Consider the following 18,463-nt stretch of genomic DNA (forward strand, 5'->3'; position numbering starts at 1 on the left):
TTTAGCCAAAACCCTAAACTTAAACTTATTTTGTTCAATAATTCATGTTTTATATTAAATTTTAACAATCCAATCGTTAAATTTAAAGTTCTTAATACATAGATCAAATCTGTAAATTTAAAAAAAAATTAAAAATATTTGATACTCCGTTCCATTAATTTAAATCAACATATAAAATAATTTTATAATTATCTGTCAATTTAAAATAATGAAACGAAGTATCAAATAATTTTTAATTTTTTAAAAAATTTGCAAATTTGATATATGTATTAAAAACTTTAAATTCAACGGTTGGATCATTAAAATTTATTATAAAATTAGTTATCAAACAAAATAAATCTAAATAAATTTACTCTTAAAATAAATGAATTTCTCCTTATATATAATAATATTTAACATATGCATTACATATATTAAATTAATTTTTTTAAATATAGTATTAAAAAATGTGTAAGTAATGTTTCTCATGTTATTAGTGTAATCTTTGTATAGCTAACTTCAAAGGTAAACATTTTTTTATGGACATAATTTGTATCTTGAAATTAAAAAAGAACAAATTTATGATCATTTTATTTCTATTGAGCAGAAATTATTTTAACATTGATAAATAAATAAAAATAAAAAAAAAATAGGTGTACATGCCCTTACAACCATCACAACTCCATTGAAGCCAAACAGTCGCAACTCCATTGAACAACACATTATGTTTAGTGTCTTCTACTAAACAAAATCAACAAAAACAATAGCCAAAATAGAAGAAACTACCCTCAGCACAAATGAACACTAGCAAGCTAGGTGACAACCAAGGTTAGTTCATCGTCATCGTAGGGTTTCTTTTTGCCCCAAATTTTACCATATATTGTGTTGCTCTTTGTACACGACACTAGAATTTTAGTATAATTGACTCGTGCCATTATCACTGTACGATAAATTTGTGTAAAGGAGATATAATTAGTTTGTGTTTAATGTTTATAAACAATATCATGTATTTGTTATTTTCTTAATTAGTAGGAATTACACGGACGACGTCAAACTTTGAACTAAGGACTCTGCCTCTAATCCTTTACCATTAAACCGATCCTATTGGCTTAATTGCTGCAAGACCATGACTGTAAATTTCTAGGTTTCCTTGATTGTTTGCATTTTCTTTACATTTGAACACTTGGAAGGGGTAAGTAACTTGTTTTAGTTTCTTTTAGAAGATTAAGGTTTTAAATTATGGTTGTAATCGTGATTTTGTCACGATTCTTGACATTGTGGGAAATTGTAGAGAAATACATCCGCAATTGCGTTGTTGGAGAGCCTAAAAATGTTAAGAGTTGTGGAAAAATTGTGGTCATGAATCATTTTTTAAAACCTTGTTGTGGATATTGGGGTTTTACAAGTATGGTCTAGGTCATGGTGATTTTATATTCGATATATTTTGAGAACCAAATGGAGAATTTGATTCTGTCTATCATTGTTCTTCTCAGTGGTTTCTGTGAAGCAAGAAAGAAAAATCAACTCAGGATGTAGAAACAAGTTAGTCTATGCTTGTCTGAGAAAGAAAATGAAGCTTCAAAGAGATGTGATAGGAAGTGGTTTTTCACCATTTCCATTTGATTGGAGCAATGTTCCCAGGCGATTGCGAACAAAGAGAAAGGGAAAATTCCATGGCAAGGAAACACTTTCTAGACCCAAGGAAGCACTTTCTAAACCCAATGAAGAGCTTTCTGAACCCAAGAAAGCGCTTTCTAGACCCAAGGAAAAGCTAGACAGTGGAGTTTTTGATATTTACTTGAAGTGAGTTAGGGTCTAATGATTTATGATGTAAAAGGAGCAATTTGAAAATTGATGTCTTGTTTCTGAATGTAATTTTTCTGACAGGAAAATATGGAAGATTTGCTCAGAAGATAGGAAGAGACACTTTATGTACTTTGACAGCTTATGGTTTAGCCTTTACAGGACTGCTTTATCTAAAGACAAGGTGCTGACTTGGATTAAAAAAGAACATATCTTCTCAAAGGCATATGTTTTTGTTCCTATAGTCTGCTGGTAAATGCACTCGATTTCCTTTATTGCTGAAAAACCAATTTGTTTGTGTCAAATGTTAATCCATGGAGTGAATACTTTTACTTTGAAATCCCAATGTTGTAGGGGTCACTGGAGTCTTTTGATCCTCTGCCATTTTGGTGAAAGCTTGCAATTAACTACCAGGTCACGGTGCATGTTGTTGCTGGATTCTCTTGAAATGGCCAATCCAAGGCGACTTGAACCTGAGATTAGAAGGTGTTTCATTCCTCAAATATCTATTTATTTTCATGAGACATTATTGTCCAGTTGCAGTTTGTAAGATATGCAAGCTTCTATGTTCATTTTCAGATTTGTACTAGATATTTATAAAACAGCGGACAGGCCTGAGACTAAGCATCTCGTATCTCAAATTCCATTTTTGGTGCCCAAGGTAATTACTAATTACTACCCTTTCTATGATTTTCATCCCCAGTGTAACCAAATATCCAATGATGGAAGGAAAACAAATCATTGTAGGTGCCACAACAAAGAGATGGTAATGAATGTGGATTTTTTGTCCTCTATTTCATTAATTTGTTTTTGGAGCTTGCACCTGACAATTTTAGCATGGAGGGGTACCCTTACTTTGTAAGTTACCTTGTTTGTTGTTCTTGAAAATTATTATTAAAGGATGCACTTTGATTCAGTTTTGTATGACATTGACATGCTGCAGATGAAAAAAGATTGGTTTACCTTCAATTGCTTGGATAGTTTTTATGAGAGACTTGACTCACTGAATTAGGTGTCCCCAAATCTGACTAGAATAGCGATTAGATCTAACATATTTTATAGTTGACTGATTATATTGCATTGGTAACGGGGTGATTTGTTCTTATAGGAGGCAGGGGTACCTAGAAGTTTTGTATATTAGAAAGAGTACCCTCTTCCATGCATGTAATTCAACTACATTGGAATTATATTTTGTTCTGATTTTGTAGCGCTAATTTGCTTCTATTTATACGGTTGTTAAACTTGAATCTTGTTCAAATTATGAAAGGATTATGTTAAGCTTAGTTGATAAATTTTGGCATAAATGTAGAGTTTAACATATTACTGATAATGCTCTTGATGATAATGAAAACTACGTGTCTTAACCATGAAAGTGAAAGATCAATTTTTCATTACTTCAAAGTAGGGTTTCAGAACCGAACCAAACTTTTGTAAACTGTCAAACCAATCCAAAAAAAATTGTAAACCGATTAAAAAAATTAAAAAAAATTGCATACTTTTCTGGTGTTTGGGTCTATTTTCACTTGTTGGGAAAACTAAACCAAACCGAACTGAATACACATGCTTGTATCGATTTTACTTTATGGATGTTTAGCATTTGCAATATTATTTAAAACTTAGTAGTTATTATATGTGATCATATAATTTGCTTATGTTTTTAATAAAAGTTTGTAATAAGTGATTTTTGTTGCTCCATTAATAATATTTGACTATTTTGTGGCATATGTAATGTGGCTAAGACAGTAATTATGCTACCGTGTCATACAGTTCTTTGTCCATGAGTTTATTTTCATCATCTTATAATATGCTTATCTTTTATTTATCATTTGTTACTTTTGTATTTCACAACTATAAAGAAAAGTCGAGTATTTTGTAAAAAAATTCAAATACAAAGATATCATAATCCTACACCTCAAGTCTTGCACAATTGCGTAACATTATGACATAGTAAATGAAAGGTCAGAGATCTGCTTAAAACCACAAACCTTATCCCGCTAGGTGAAGCCAATTACATAGATCAAACAACATCATTTAGTTTGTTAAAGATTAAGTTTGTGTTTAGATTATAGTTAGAAAGTTGAATTGAATTGAACTTAATTTTCTAGAGTTACGTTTAATTAAAAGTGGGTTTAATTTGACTTATTAAAAGTGGGTTTAATTTGACTTATTTATGTATACTTTTATTTTAAAAGTAGTTTTACCAAACTGTTGTGTAGATGATAATAATTAAAAGTACTTTCAAATGTGTAATTACTAAAATGAATATAAATTTTATATTATAATATGAATGTTATTTATTTTCATTATTTTTCGTGTATCTTTGAATTGTTTATATATTATTAGTGATAATGATAAAATGGTGATAATATTATAAATAAATTATAAATAGTATTAAATTATTTTCATAACAATAATGTTAAAATATATATTCTTGTCATTACGTATCACAGAGCTTGCATAGGGAGCTTTTTTTCAATTTATATAGATTTATATTTGCATGACAAGCATGCCTAGGAGATCACTATTGATATAGCATGTTATGGGGTATTTCATCCTTGAAAGTCATTTAAAATTAACAATTTCAATCAAAAAGTAAAAGTGTGTTAATGTCAAAACAAAAGCAACAATCATGTTGCTTTGATTGAAACGAACATTGAAGTTAAAAATAAATTGGACGCAATGCAGATAGGAATATCCAAATAAATGGATACAATGTTTCATGACTCAAAAATGTTTGTTTAGGTATGTAAACGACAAGTCAAACATACTCTAAATCTTCAAAGATAATATTATAAGATCTCTTTTAACAACTTTTTCGATATCTTTCTTTGTCTCCCTTTCCCTCTTTTCATAGGACTAAAATTCATGCAATTTACTCTTTTATTGGTGGTTTTGATGGCCTACTTTTTTTACATGTACAAACCACTTATAATATTTTTGTTATTTGTTCCTCAATCATGGTACACCAACATTTCTTACATAATTATTTTGAATCTTGTCTTTTCATATATAATTGCATATTCATCTTAACATTCTCAACTTTTCTACTATTTCTTTTATTGGTATCCATTTAAAGAACATTTACTACCAAATGTGTAACAATAAAATAAAACTTATCAAGTAAGATAATCACTTAACCTTTTGATCAATACATATTAACGATGTTATATAATAATAATTATAAAAAAAATAATAATAAATTTTAATTTTAGAGGAATATAAAATAAAGAAAAAAAATTGATCAAAAATAAAAACTCACTTAATTTATATAAAAACATATTTAAACCTTCCAAATATTTTTTTTAGAAATAGTTGATTTTGATTATAAGAAAAAAAATATTTTTCTTCTTATTTTTTTAATTTAAATGAAATATTTAAAAAGTGAATCTAGATTTATAATTAAATATTACCAAACAAATAAATTAATTAGTAAGTGATTATTTTAATTTAATCAATAATATCGAATGATTCTATCTATCTTTGAATAATATTGCTTTTCATAGAAGATGAAAGTTACATTATACTTGAAAATTCAATCAAATAAAGTTTTAGTTAGCATTGGGTTATATTATATTATATTCTATTATATATATATATATATATATATATATATATATATATATGTATATATATATATACATAACACTCTTAAATATAGTTTTTGAAGTTTTTCTTTGTAATCGGTTGAAACTTATTTTGACTCACAAAATATACCTTTCATTTCTTATTTAATTACTCCTATAATTTTATAATTGCTATTAAATTTTAGATAATAAAATTTCATTTGAGGAGTATATTTCTAACACTTTTCTAAATTCTCTAAATTCAAATAACAATTAAAATAACATTTTTCATTCAATTTTTGTTATTAGTTATTGCAACAATTGATTTTAAACATTAATAAAAATAAATAAATTAAACGAACACGCAGTGATGCTTTATAGATTAAAAGTCCAACTATATATAATAAAGTCATGGTTTGTTAAACAAGTCAAAAGGTTGGTGTCATAAGAAAAAAGAGAGGGAGAGTACAGTGTTGAGAGAAGAGTTTTGTTAGGTAGTGGGGAGAGTGATGGAAGCAGAAGAAGAAGAAGATGAAGAAGAACATCAACAAGAGGAACATCTTGTGGTGGCCACGAACCTCTTCCTTCTAACCCTCCCTCCTGTCTCCGACATCGACAAGGTTCGCCTCAAACGCCACGGTATGCGCTTACTTCTTCACCGCGATTCCCAATTTTCCCTCTCTCTCGCCAAACTCTTTCTTTTCTCTGTATAGATATGCTTCCTTTCTACGAAACCCTAATTGCGGGTTCCGTCTTCGACCCTGATCGCGCTCTTCTCGATTCCTTGCGTAATGAAAAGTGAGTCTCTTCATGATTTCAATTCTCCCTTGTTTGCGCTATGTCATCCTGGTTTTGTATACATGAATTTATTTAGGAAAAAAAGTCGAGTCTATATTGCTAAATTGTTAATTGAATAATACCCCATCTCTTGATGGACATGTTCATTTAGGAGTGAACACCATTTTAGTGCCTGAATTTCGAAGATGTTGTCATATTGGTCTCTGAAATTAAGAAATTATCAATTTAGTTCTTAGAATGTCAAATAAGTCATTAAATTTACTTACTATCATCATGGTTCCTGAATATATAGTCCATGAATATATATCAATATTGTCATTCCAGTCACTTTTTTTTTTTAGTTTAGGACTAACATGATTGTGAGTTTGTACTTCAAGGGATGTATTATACAATTTAGATATGTAATTTTTGGAATAAACCAACAATTTGGTTTGAGTATCACTTTCTAAATAGTCCTTAAAATTAAATTAATTCTCCTTAAAGTATTAGAAGTCATGTTATATAGTTTAGTTGTTAAGTCAGACAATTTTAGATCCCTCATATTTTATAAGTTTTAATGATAACAAATACTACATTTTTTAGTAAGAAAATGTGTTGTAAAAGTCGTTGTTTAACGATCATTATTTATTGTGACTAAAGATTTTAAATGTTTAAATGAATGTTTTATACCTTAACAAATCGAAAGTTGTTGTCTTGAAACTCTTATTCTATTAAAAGTGTATAAAAGCATGAATAATAGCATAACAAAGGCCAAAGATATCTAATTTCACGGAAAAGATGCTGAAAAAGAACTGCCTCCTTGCCTGCCTGTTGACTTTGTTTTCTGTTATTCCTACTTTGTTACTCTACCTTGATAAGTAGCTTGATGTATCAAAGATAAGGAGTACGTTTAAATGAAAGGCATTAATTGAAGCATTTAATGCACCAACGATACTTTTTCTCTTTAAAGATAAGACGAAGGAGTAAGACGGAGCAATTCTATGCATCAGACTCAAAAAGTTGCAATAGCCATCTCTTTCAAAGCTACTACATAAGAAGTTATGGAACTAAAAAAAAAAGCACAAAAGAGAATAAGAGTGTAAATATAGAAAAACTCTCTTAAAATATCTTCTTTTAAGAGTTTTCTTGTACAAAAATGATTTGTTGTAATCATGTCTAAAAGAAACGACAACTGCAACTTTGTGATACCTTTATAACCATTGTTATAGGGTAGAGCCTGGGGATTCTTAACTATAAAAGAATACTTTAGGGGTGGAATCTGAAGAAGTTTGTTTGTAAAAGAATACTTGAATAATGACTTGAAGAGATCAGTCAAAGAACACTTGTTTGAACTAGAAGTGACTTAGTAAAATAATACTTATAACTTTGTTGAAAGTTAATGGAACTCAATTTGATTGGATTAAGAACTGGACATAATTTCGATAGTTGAGGTGAACCAGTATAAAAACACTGTGTTTATTGATTATTCTTACTGACCATTCATTTCACATACTTGAAGACGTGCAAATTTTTTATTTACACTATTCAACCCCCTTTTAGAGTCTATATTTTCTCCACACTATCATGTATTTTAAAAAATCCATCAAATTAGTCTCTCAATGTTAGTAAAATAGATCAACCAAGGACTAAATTGATGGATATTCAATACTTTAGGAACTAGTTATATAATTTTATTAGTTTAAGGGCTATCTAGGAGAGAGGGTGATACTTCGGAGACTAAATTGATAGTTTATTTGTAATTTTTACGTGGAACTTCAAAATCAAAAGAGAACCCCTACTGGCAATGATGGTATATGTTGTGATTGGATCTAGCCTAGCTTACGCCTGGCATTTTGCATTTAATCTCAGTCACTGATGAGAAAATCAACGGTTTGATATTCTAATATATCCATGATTTGCTATGCATATATATACACGGAATATTGACAATTGATTCCTCGTCAACAATCAAGATTGCTTACTTTACTTTCTGAATGGAATTTGTTACTTTATAATTTAGAGTAGGCAGATCATCCTTCCAAATTCCGAAACATAAAAAATTTAGATGCAGTAAGGAACATGAAAAGGCCTGATGGATCATATTCAACACGGTATTTTCCATTTTGTGATATCTAGAGATGTTTGAAAAATTGTCAAGTTTTGGAATATATGAACTCTATAATATTTCATGTTGTTTCTTTACTTCAGGATTACTGATGCCGAGGAAAGTTTAGGTGAGAGTGAAGTTCGAGAGGCTCATTTGGCAAAGTCCCTGTTTTTTTATCTGGATTGGTGACAAGTTATATATACCTATTGTAATTTATTGCTCTTTTCCTGTCAACTGCTGCAATCTAATTGTTTTTATAATGTTGTCCCTTTTGAACCAGGAGAAAGCCTTGGAACATCTCAAGGTGACAGAAGCAAGACAGTTGCAGTTGGCCAGAAAATGGACATGGTGTTTTATACATTGCAGCTTGGTTTTTTTTACATGGATTTTGATCTCATTGCAAAAAGCATTGAGAAGGCTAAAAGGTAATAATTTGGATTGTAAATACTCTAGTTCTTTCCTCTGCTATTTTTTTTTAGTTCAGTCTTGGTTTTCTAACTTTGTGTCGTGTTGACCGCTTGTTTGAAGAAGGTGGTGATTGGGAGAGAAAGAATCGGCTGAAAGTATTCAAGGGCCTGTATTGTATGTCAACTTGAAATTTCAAGAAGGCTGCCAATCTGTTCTTGGATTCTATTTCAACCTTTACACCTATGAACTTTTCCCCTATGACACCTTTATATTTTACACTGTTCTGATAAGCATTATATCATTGGATAGAGTTTCTAAGCAAAAGGTATTTTAATTCTATCATGCAGTTCCTTTTCTATTTATCTTTTTTTCCTTTATGCTTCATATCGAATGTTATGTGTATTTCATGCTGTTAACTTTAGTTTGTCCATGTCACAGTGATTGACAAAATCCCATATCTTTCAGACTTTCTGAATTCCTTATATGATTGTCAATACCAGTCTTTCTTCAAGCATTTGGTGAGCAGACACCCGGAATTTTTGTTTTGATATAGTTTTAGGGTATGTTTAAGGAATCTGATGTGCAGCAGGTCTGCAAATTGTTGGCATACAGTTCATTTCTGTGTTTGAATCTATTTTAATAGTTTTGTTTCATTTGGAAATCTATTTCAGCTGGTTTAACGGAGAAAATCATGTTGGACCGTTACTTGCATCCTCATTTCCGATATTACATGAGGGAGGTGAGGACTGTTGTCTATTCCCAGTTTTTGGAATTTACAAGAGTGTGACAATTGATGCTATGGCAAAAGCCTTTGGATTGACGGTGGATTTCATTGATTTGTAAGTGAAGACATTTTATAGACTCAGTTTTGATGTGATATTTAGAGTCATTTTGGGTAAATTTCTCTAAAAGTACTTTTAGAAGAGAAAAATAGGAAGGAAAATCAAAATAAGTTCTTCCATAAAATAAAACTAATTTATGTGAAGTTAAAAATAAAATTTTGAAGAAACTAATATGAGAGAGTTTCTGTAAATTAGTTTATGAAATTTATGTTACGTTTTCTTCTTATTTTTCTCTCCTATGAATATTTTTGGAGAAATTTATCTAATAAACCCTTATCGACTAATGCAAGGTTTTGAATCCTGTTTGAGGCTACTCATTCATTACTTTTGATTTTCTTCCAGGGAAGGTATCACGTTTTATTGCATCTGGGGGACTACATTGCAAGATTGATAAAGTTGCAAGGAGTCTTCCTATTGAACCGTATCCAGAAATTATCACGCGTGATTGATCTTTGAAAAGTTATTTATTGAGATTCTAAATTACAACAGTTTTCATTGAACAGAGGTAAGGGGCGAGGCAGAAAGACTGGTAATTTTTTTATCTATCAAAAAGATTACACGGATACGATGAGCATCGAAACTAGGTTTGCGATAATAAGGAGTTTACAAAAAAAATTTCTTCTCACCCTTCAGCAACATTTTTTTTTTAATGTGTGGGAATTGGATATGATATTAAGGAGTTTACAATATTATTGTTCAATTAATTGTGATAAATTCCATTGATATTTATTAGCTAATTTAATACGGTAAAAGAAATATTCTCGACTAACATAAAAATATTTTTAAGAATTATAAATTATTCACTTTTGCAATAAAAACTAAACTTTATGCACTATCACTATAAATATTTTTGCAATTTTAGTCAAGTTATAAATCACCGCAAATGTCTTTTAAAATAATTATTATAAAATTTAACAAATCTATCTTTTATATATGCGATAATTTATGATTGAAAGAGAAATTTCTCTCTTCTTTCTACATTATCCATGTACTGTAATTAGTTTTTTTTAAGTAATTACCTTAAAAATAATTTCTAAAATGATTTCTATCTAGTTAATAGTACACGCTAAAAATTTTGTTAACAATATATTAAAATTAAGCTCACAAGTATAGAATTTAGTCCAAGTATACAAGAGTATAAAAGTACTTTACGTTATCATTTAATAACAAATTATCATAATTTCATTTACTAATAAATTATCATAATTTCATTTAATAATAAATTATCATAATTTCATTTAATAATAAATCATTGAATAATTAAAAAAGTTATTGATTTTTATAATAATTATTTTTAAAATTGTCTTAGATAATTTTTAATTGATAGACAATAATTTCAATTTTTTATATTGGATATATTAAAATTAAATTAAAAAATTTAATTAGAAGGGATGGATAGTGTAGATATTTTTTAATTATATTATGGTATCATAACTAATCATATAATTAAAAAAAATATTAACTTTTGTAATCATTATTACTTTAAATATTATATCTAGTGTAATTTCTAATTAGTTATTTTTTCTAAAATTATTTACTCACATAAATAATATATAAAAATTAAACTGAAGAAATAAACTATTCATTTAAAAATATCTTTGTTTCATTTTTTCCTCTTCAACTAAATGATTAATAATTTTATTTTTATTTATTTTACCTATTTTTGTTCCTCCTATTTTCATTCAAACTAAACATAGAAATAAGGATGCCGGTTCCCCCAGTGACCTTGGTTGTTGAGCATCATTGCATCAATATTTACATAGGGTCCCGGTAAGGATTATGCTCCCAAAACATAAGTAATATTACACTCAAAATTTCTTTTTCACTTTAATAATGTGTTTTATTTTAATTTTTTTTGTTTACATATGTGTTTATTTTAATTTGTTAAGACGTACTTATCTTAATTCGTAACACAAATCTTTTTATAAATAAATTGAGGGAGTCAAAGAGAACCCATAGATGCATGCAAAAATTAGCATCCTTACTGTTCAATTATAGTTTACATGCACAAGTAAACTTAAGCGGTCACAGAATTCACTTTTTTGTTTCTTCCTCCACCCAGCAACTTTGACTTCTACTAAAGTATTGGCCTATGAAGATATATCTTTCACTTAATTACATTTTTACCTATTAAGTATCATAATTAATTAAGTGATCTTTTTTTATTTTTTATTCTGCCACAAATATTTTTCATTCTATTACGTCAGGGACTAATTTCAGTCGAATTATTATAACTGTTATAGGTAAGACAAGTTTCCACACAGACAAAGATAATTAATTATGTGCTTTTGATTTTACTATATTCGCTAATTGATCTCAATTCATGAGCTATCCTCTTATTTGAAATCAAGTCCTATTAAATATATATAATAAAATTTTAAAATGCATTTCAACGCCTCTCTTTTTATATATTTATGTATTATATTTTATAATTTTTTTTTTAGTAATATATTTTTAGCATATACAAATTTGATGGATATATACTGATAGGCCCAAAGGTTTATCATCTGATCCATATTGTTTAAAAGACTATGTCTAAATTACAGACTTATTGTTGGACCCTTTTGTTATTTTCCTAAATGGGCTCTTTAGCTTTTGAGGCCAAATATAATTGCAAATGCTACTTAAGATGTTATCCCTTTGGTATGGCTTTTAGTTTTACCCCAAATACTTCCACCAAAGATGCTACCCCTTTTCCCATATTGCAAATCCCCATCACTCCACCTAGTATGCATGTCCCACCATCTCACATCAACCACCCCTATCTTACCCTTTTCATACAGACCAGTGTTTAAAATTACGGATTGTATCACGTATTGTAGTTGCAATATTGCAGTTGCGTTGCGGTATCATTTGCAACATCGGATCGCAATTATGAGACCGTAAATCATATATTTTATAATGTAATAGTGTTGTATCTGCAATACATCCATAAATGACAAATTTATAATAATATATTAATATATAAATATTTTTATTAAAAAAAAAATAAAAATGTATAAATCCTAAAAAATAAAATATATATTAATAATTATAATTTTTTTATATTTAATACAAATAATTAATAATTTTACACCGAGAATCCATATCGCAATACTCATAATAACTGCAATCGTAATAACAACAATTACGATCACAACCCAATTTAAAACCATACAGATAAACATCCCCTCCATACACTCACTTAAACTACAACTTACAACCTTTTAAGGGACTGATCCTTTAGATCGACTATTCCAATCCGAACAGCTTATTTATTAGATCACTTTCCTTTGAACATCACAACATTTTATATGAAGGGAGAAGTTCTCGGTTGGTACAAATGGATGTATCAAAATCAACACCTCGTTGACTGGCCTTCCTTTGCAAGAGCCCTAGAACTCCACTTTGGGCCCTCATCACATGAAAATCACCAACAAAAACTTTATAAACTTTGTGGGTATGGGTCAATTTCTGAATATCAAGCTTAATTTGAAAAGCTTTTCATGATTTATCTGGTGACAATTTGTTAAGTTGTTTTGAAAATTACAAGAATTAAATAATAATTTTAAATTTGAGGGACTAAAATTAAATTAATCTTAAATTTAAAAGGCTAAAAAATATATTTAAATTTAAAAAAATTACATATTAAATTATCTATATATATATATATACATTGTTAAAATGTTGTTAAAAAGTTGTTTACAAAAATTATTTTAATAATAATAAAATTAGTTTTTTATAATAATATTTTTTTAATTTCAGTTCATAATTATTATGAATTATTATTTTTAATTAGTTTAGTTAAATTATTATGGTTTTATATATTTAGTAGTAGTTGGTCCCTCTTTTAACTTACATATATAACATAACTTTCATATATATATATATATTAAGAATGAAATTGATTTAGTAGTTGTTTTACAAGGCTTAAGATGTCGGGGTGAGGATTTGAATCTCACCTCCAAAGCTTTGTCAGTTTATTTCCCATTTTTATCTGTCACGACAAAACAATAGTACCTAAAAAATAATCAAGTTTCTCATTGTTGGCACATATATATGACCACATATTTGCAAAATCACACAACATAGTGGATCAATTCCGGTCCAACGTCATCATATTGTGGCATCAAATATATAAATCCAAACTCCAGCTAGGAGAGGAACGAATGACCTATATACATAACTATATTAAGCCAAAATTTTGGTCCCATACCAAGCATGATTCCTGAGTCAAAGAAGCAAGACCTAGTACGTTTCACCACAAGAAATTACCACCGTTGCTGTATTTGTCACCATCACTTGGAACCTGAATGTTGTTGAGAATCTTCAAGGAAAAGACAGTGAAGCTTCAAGGAGAGTTCGTTAATGAAAATCAGCTATAGGCTATAGTAATAATATTTCACCTCAATTCATCTCCATTTGTCGGCAATGGGTTACTTACTATGTATTCATAACCGCGTAATACGTGATTCAACTTGGACCCTCATCTTATAAATAGAACCTTATTTGCACCCTCACATGAGCAATTTGTATAGTAGCACTTAAAGGAGTGGATCAAGCGTGAATGGCTTTGGTTCCATTTCAGAGACACGTATGGACTTCAACTTGAAGATATCTTGCTATAGTACTGAAGGAGGCAGTAGAAGGAATGGTGCAACTTATAATTGCAAGTGTTTTGGCTTGTTGTGACAAATCAAATCACATATTCATCCATTGCTTTCGTTCATCAAAGAGTGCTTCTCTTGTTTAGCTCACCGTACGTATGGTGGCCATGTCCTCAGTATACAAATAGAGAAACCTTAATCATTCATGATACTCTTATATAATTCAGACAAGATTGCCTTCGATACATATGGTTCTTACTGAAAAAATGGTCACTATGTGATTTGATTTGTTACGACAAGCCACAGTAGCACGAGCAATTAGAAGTTGAAACAAGCCTCATTCCTACTACATCAGTCTTCTTCAGGAGCTTCATCAACGGAAAGATATCTTTGAGTGTAAGTCCATATGTGTTCTCTTAAATGAACTCTTGGCAGCAAATAGTAATTTATTCTCAATGTAATATTGGTGTTGGACCTATTTAAATACAAGTTTAAAAAAAATTTATTCAAAAATATTTTTTTTAAGAGAAATTCTCAAGAACATTTCAAACTTATATTTAAATAAGTTCTTAATTGAGGTAGTTAGTACGACAATCGAATGATTCTAAATTATTAAGAATGCTAATTAATATTTCTTTTTAACCTTTTGTTCTCCGTTGGTTTCTGCAGAAAAGGAAGGAAATAAGTAGAAACTCCGCTCATTCATTCAAAATATATTGACATTTTTTTACATTGGCTATAAAATTATATTTTACATCATCAACTATTAAATAACCGATGTGATAAAAAAAAATGAAAGATACGTTGGTATAATTAAAATTTTTGACATTTTTTTCACATTGGCTATAAAAGAATTGATCTAGAATGTTATATACACTATAAAAAAATTAAAAATTAAAAAAAATCTTGTAATGACATACACAGTATAATAACATAATATATTGACATTTAAAAAGTATTTTTACTTACAATATTTTTTTATATATATTAGTAAATATATTCCTATAATTGTTAAATTTTATTCAAAATTAGTATTAAATTATATGTAGATATATGTCAAATAGATTTATATATCTTTATATATTATATTTATGATGATATTTTTTGTATGTCATTATATATAATATTTCTGTACAGATTAGGCCATTCAGCCATACCCTTCGGCACACCATTTGGCACATATGGTCGAATGGTACACACCCCACCCGTTTGTCCCCATGGTTCAAGTCGGCACGATTGATAGGCGCGACAACCCACATCAAGTCGGCATGACCGATGGCCGAGATGACCACATCATGTCGGCACAGCTGATAGCAAAGATTACCCATATCTAGTTTGCACAAGATGGGTTACCTCGGCTCATCTCGGTGTTCTGGTTCCCGATACTCGTTCGGCATTCCTGATAGCCGAAAGGATCTAAAGAGAGTAGTTTATAGACAACGTAATCATCCTTAATCGTTGATTAGGCGATAATCATGCATACGTACTAATTAACGGCGTATTACCTAATTTGGTAATCCTAGTACAAGGCTCATTGAGGACAGGGCCCATTAATGTCAGTATAAATAGTTCACATCTTGAGATAACGTCACTGTTCATTAATTACTATCGATATTCGTGCTTGTCTTGACTTGAGCGTCGGAGTGCCTTTTGCAGGTACTCTCCCCTTTACCGGAATATTTGCTTAGAATTCTCATTCGGCCTTTAGAATACGAGAAGATTACTAGTGTACCCTTCAGACAGGTACAATTTCTTATAATGATAAATTATAGGTTTAGCAAGTGTAAAATGAGACATATTTTGCATTAGTTTAATCTATCATTGATGTAAAAAAAATCATTTAAACCATCTTAGAACCTTATTTGACTCTCAAGTGCTGTCATTTATTTTTCTTCAAACCTTTGTGAACTTTCTCTAGCAACTTGTTAACGCTTCCAACAACTTTGACTAGATTTTCCTGCAATTTCATCATCATCCATGGTCTCCAGCTATGTCCACGATATCATATGACATCTATCAAGTACGCAATTTTCATTTTTTTTTTATTTTTTTTTTTACTTCATGTTTGTTCCTTATTTTATTGTTTTCCGTGTCTTGCCCTTAATTTTCATCTCATTGTTCTTCAATTCTTTCCCTCGCCACCATTAAGTACATCATTTTTGTCATTATTAACTTCATTTTTTCATTTTTATTTCATACCTTCTTACAGTTCAAATACGTATACATCAAGCAAGCTTCGTGATGATAATGGGTAGATTCTTCTTCATACAGCCCATGCAACTCCTCCTATTATTTGTATCTTCATCCTAGTGAGAACCTTGCTACTCCTATTATTTCCCGTGTTCTCGAACTTAATAATTACCATACATGGAGCAAGTCCATGGAAACAACCCTTAGTGCCAAAAACAAACTGGAGTTCATTGACGAAAGTGCTCCAAAACTAGCTAGTGATGATAGGTATCATAGTGCTTGGAGAATATGCAATAACATGGTTGCATCATGGATCGTTAACTCCGTTTCTCTTTCCATCTGACAAAGCATTGTATTGATGAACAAAGCTGAGGATATAGGGTGCCATTTGAAGTCATGATATGCACAAGGTGACCTTCTTTGTGTTTCTGAACTACAACATTAAGCTTCATCTAGCAAGCAAGGAGATCTTTCAATCACTGAATACTTCACTAAGCCTCGTATAATATGGGTCAAGTTGGACAAATATAGACCCGAATTGACATGCAAGTGTTCGAACAAATGTTCCTGCTATGTGCTTCCCAATATTGCTCAACAAAGAATTGAAGACCAAGCCATGCAGTTCCTTTATGGCTTAAACGATCAATACAACAACGTACAATCACATATATTGCTCATGGAGCCTCTTCCTCAAATCACTAAGATATTCTCTTACGTGGTTCAATAGGAGCGACAACTGTAGGGGAAAAGCTTTTTGGTGATGTTAATGCTACATCATGCACTTTCTATGGGAAGGTTGGCATAGTGAGAATGCATGCTTTAGAAAACATGGTTTCCCTTATTCTAAGAGAAACAAATCTTCATTTGGAAAAGGGAGTAAGACCTACTCTCATTATAGAAGAAGTGGGCATACAATTGACTCATGCTACAGAAAGCATGGCTTCCCTCCCAGTTTTAAAACACAAGCCAAAAATTGCTATTACGATTCTGTTAAGTGTGGTGTATATGGGCTGGGCCTCTAGTGTCCATGTAATAATAGTCAGATGGGTGGTCCAATTTCTGTTATTCACACGTGTATTTCTGTGTGATGCATTTTCCTTTTTGTATAAATTCACATATTCATTTCTATGTGCGTAATGTGAAATATTCTTCTTCATTCATTTCTTCTTGATGTTTAATATGGTATCAAGAGCTCCTTTCTAAGAGTTTCGCTGCGCTGTCATGGTGAGAAACAATAATGCAAGTTCTTCACAAAATGCAAGTTCTTCACAAGGTGCAGATCTGTCAGATCCCAATAATCGACTTAGTGAGTATTTCATTCATCCCAATGAAAATCCTTCTGCTAGTCTGGTTGCTAAACTATTGATTGGTCTGAGTAACTACCACATTTGGGCACGTGCTATGCGTCGGAATTTGATTACGAAAAATAAGTTTCGTTTTGTTGATGGAAGTAATCTAGTTCCAGATCGTTTTGATCCTCTCTATGGAGCTTGGGAGCGATGCAATAATCTTGTCAACTCGTGGATTCTTAGTTCAGTTTCCCCAACTATTGCTGATAGTATTGATTACATGGAGTATGCAAGTGATGTTTGGAAAGACTTGCGAGAACGTTTTGCTCAGAGTGATTTGGTGCGCATCTCTGAGTTACAGTATGAGATATTCAGTCATAAGCAAGGTAACTTCTCTGTCATTGAGTATTTTACACATTTGAAAACTCTTTGGGAGGAATTAGAGAATTATATACCTGTTCCTTATTGTCCTTGTCGAACTAAGTGTGCTTGTCCTGCTTTGCGTGACATTAAAAGCTATAGAGATGAAGATTATGTTATCCGTTTCTTACAAGGCCTGAATGATGATTATAATGCATTGAAGTCACAAATTCTTTTAAAGGATAATTTGCCTTCTCTGAATAAGGCTTTCTCAATGGTTGTTCAACATGAAAGACAATATGGTTTAGAACCAGAAAATGATAACCAAGTGCTTGTGAATTATTCTAACTCAAGAAGAGGAAAAGGTTCTTATTCTGGATCTAGCAAGTCTTACAATGAAAGATACTGTACTCATTGTAAGAAGCATGGTCACACTATAGAAGTTTGTTATCAAAAACATGGTTTACCTCCCAATCTCAGATTTAAAACCAACTCTTCAGCTAATGTTGTAAGTCAAGATGGTAATCAAAATGAATCAGAAGATGAGATTACTGATGCT

The 18,463-nt window shown here is 30.3% G+C and overlaps 2 protein-coding genes across 14 annotated transcripts; both read left to right on the forward strand.

Moving 5' to 3' along the window:
• The first annotated feature begins 646 nt into the window (after positions 1-646).
• On the forward strand, positions 647-3,065 carry LOC109815466 (Cysteine proteinases superfamily protein). 5 transcript variants are annotated; one of them, XM_020380195.3, is made up of 8 exons: positions 653-807; positions 1,012-1,171; positions 1,473-1,782; positions 1,867-2,034; positions 2,137-2,268; positions 2,362-2,443; positions 2,530-2,640; positions 2,726-3,065. In XM_020380195.3, the coding sequence occupies exons 3-8, from the start codon at positions 1,550-1,552 to the stop codon at positions 2,792-2,794; spliced, it is 795 nt and encodes a 264-aa protein (XP_020235784.1). In that variant the 5' UTR covers positions 653-807; positions 1,012-1,171; positions 1,473-1,549; the 3' UTR covers positions 2,795-3,065. The 5 variants fall into 5 exon arrangements, with proteins under 5 accessions (XP_020235782.1, XP_020235784.1, XP_029130624.1 ...); XM_029274791.2 differs by having other exon boundaries at positions 1,012-1,111; XM_020380194.3 differs by having other exon boundaries at positions 654-807; positions 1,009-1,171.
• Positions 3,066-5,701: 2,636 nt separating this feature from the next.
• LOC109815465 (26S proteasome non-ATPase regulatory subunit 6 homolog) lies at positions 5,702-10,193 on the forward strand. 9 transcript variants are annotated; one of them, XM_083076610.1, is made up of 8 exons: positions 5,702-5,984; positions 6,059-6,143; positions 8,331-8,414; positions 8,510-8,654; positions 8,758-8,962; positions 9,076-9,155; positions 9,309-9,476; positions 9,822-10,193. In XM_083076610.1, exons 1-4 carry the CDS (start codon positions 5,855-5,857, stop codon positions 8,535-8,537), a joined length of 327 nt encoding a protein of 108 aa, XP_082932736.1. In that variant the 5' UTR covers positions 5,702-5,854; the 3' UTR covers positions 8,538-8,654; positions 8,758-8,962; positions 9,076-9,155; positions 9,309-9,476; positions 9,822-10,193. The 9 variants fall into 9 exon arrangements, with proteins under 9 accessions (XP_082932736.1, XP_082932737.1, XP_082932730.1 ...); XM_083076611.1 differs by having other exon boundaries at positions 5,703-5,984; positions 8,761-8,962; XM_083076604.1 differs by having other exon boundaries at positions 5,704-5,984; positions 8,331-8,356; positions 9,076-9,197.
• Positions 10,194-18,463: the final 8,270 nt, after the last annotated feature.

This window comes from Cajanus cajan, chromosome 6, assembly GCF_000230855.2.
Source record: "Cajanus cajan strain Asha chromosome 6, NIPB_CcT2T_4, whole genome shotgun sequence".
NCBI classification, from domain to species: Eukaryota; Viridiplantae; Streptophyta; class Magnoliopsida; order Fabales; family Fabaceae; genus Cajanus; species Cajanus cajan.

What these genes read in the sequence shown, in the direction of transcription:
- LOC109815466 (XM_020380193.3), top strand. Translation starts at nt 777, where the DNA reads ATGAACACTAGCAAGCTAGGTGACAACCAAG. An exon ending in CAAGCTAGGTGACAACCAAG is followed by an intron (nt 808 to 1,472) that starts GTTAGTTCATCG and finishes TGTTCTTCTCAG; the next exon opens with TGGTTTCTGTGAAGCAAGAA. An exon ending in TTTGTTCCTATAGTCTGCTG is followed by an intron (nt 2,035 to 2,136) that starts GTAAATGCACTC and finishes CCAATGTTGTAG; the next exon opens with GGGTCACTGGAGTCTTTTGA.
- LOC109815465 (XM_083076604.1), top strand. Translation starts at nt 5,855, where the DNA reads ATGGAAGCAGAAGAAGAAGAAGATGAAGAAGAACATCAACAAGAGGAA. An exon ending in GATTCCTTGCGTAATGAAAA is followed by an intron (nt 6,144 to 8,330) that starts GTGAGTCTCTTC and finishes TCTTTACTTCAG; the next exon opens with GATTACTGATGCCGAGGAAA. An exon ending in TGATGCCGAGGAAAGTTTAG is followed by an intron (nt 8,357 to 8,509) that starts GTGAGAGTGAAG and finishes CTTTTGAACCAG; the next exon opens with GAGAAAGCCTTGGAACATCT.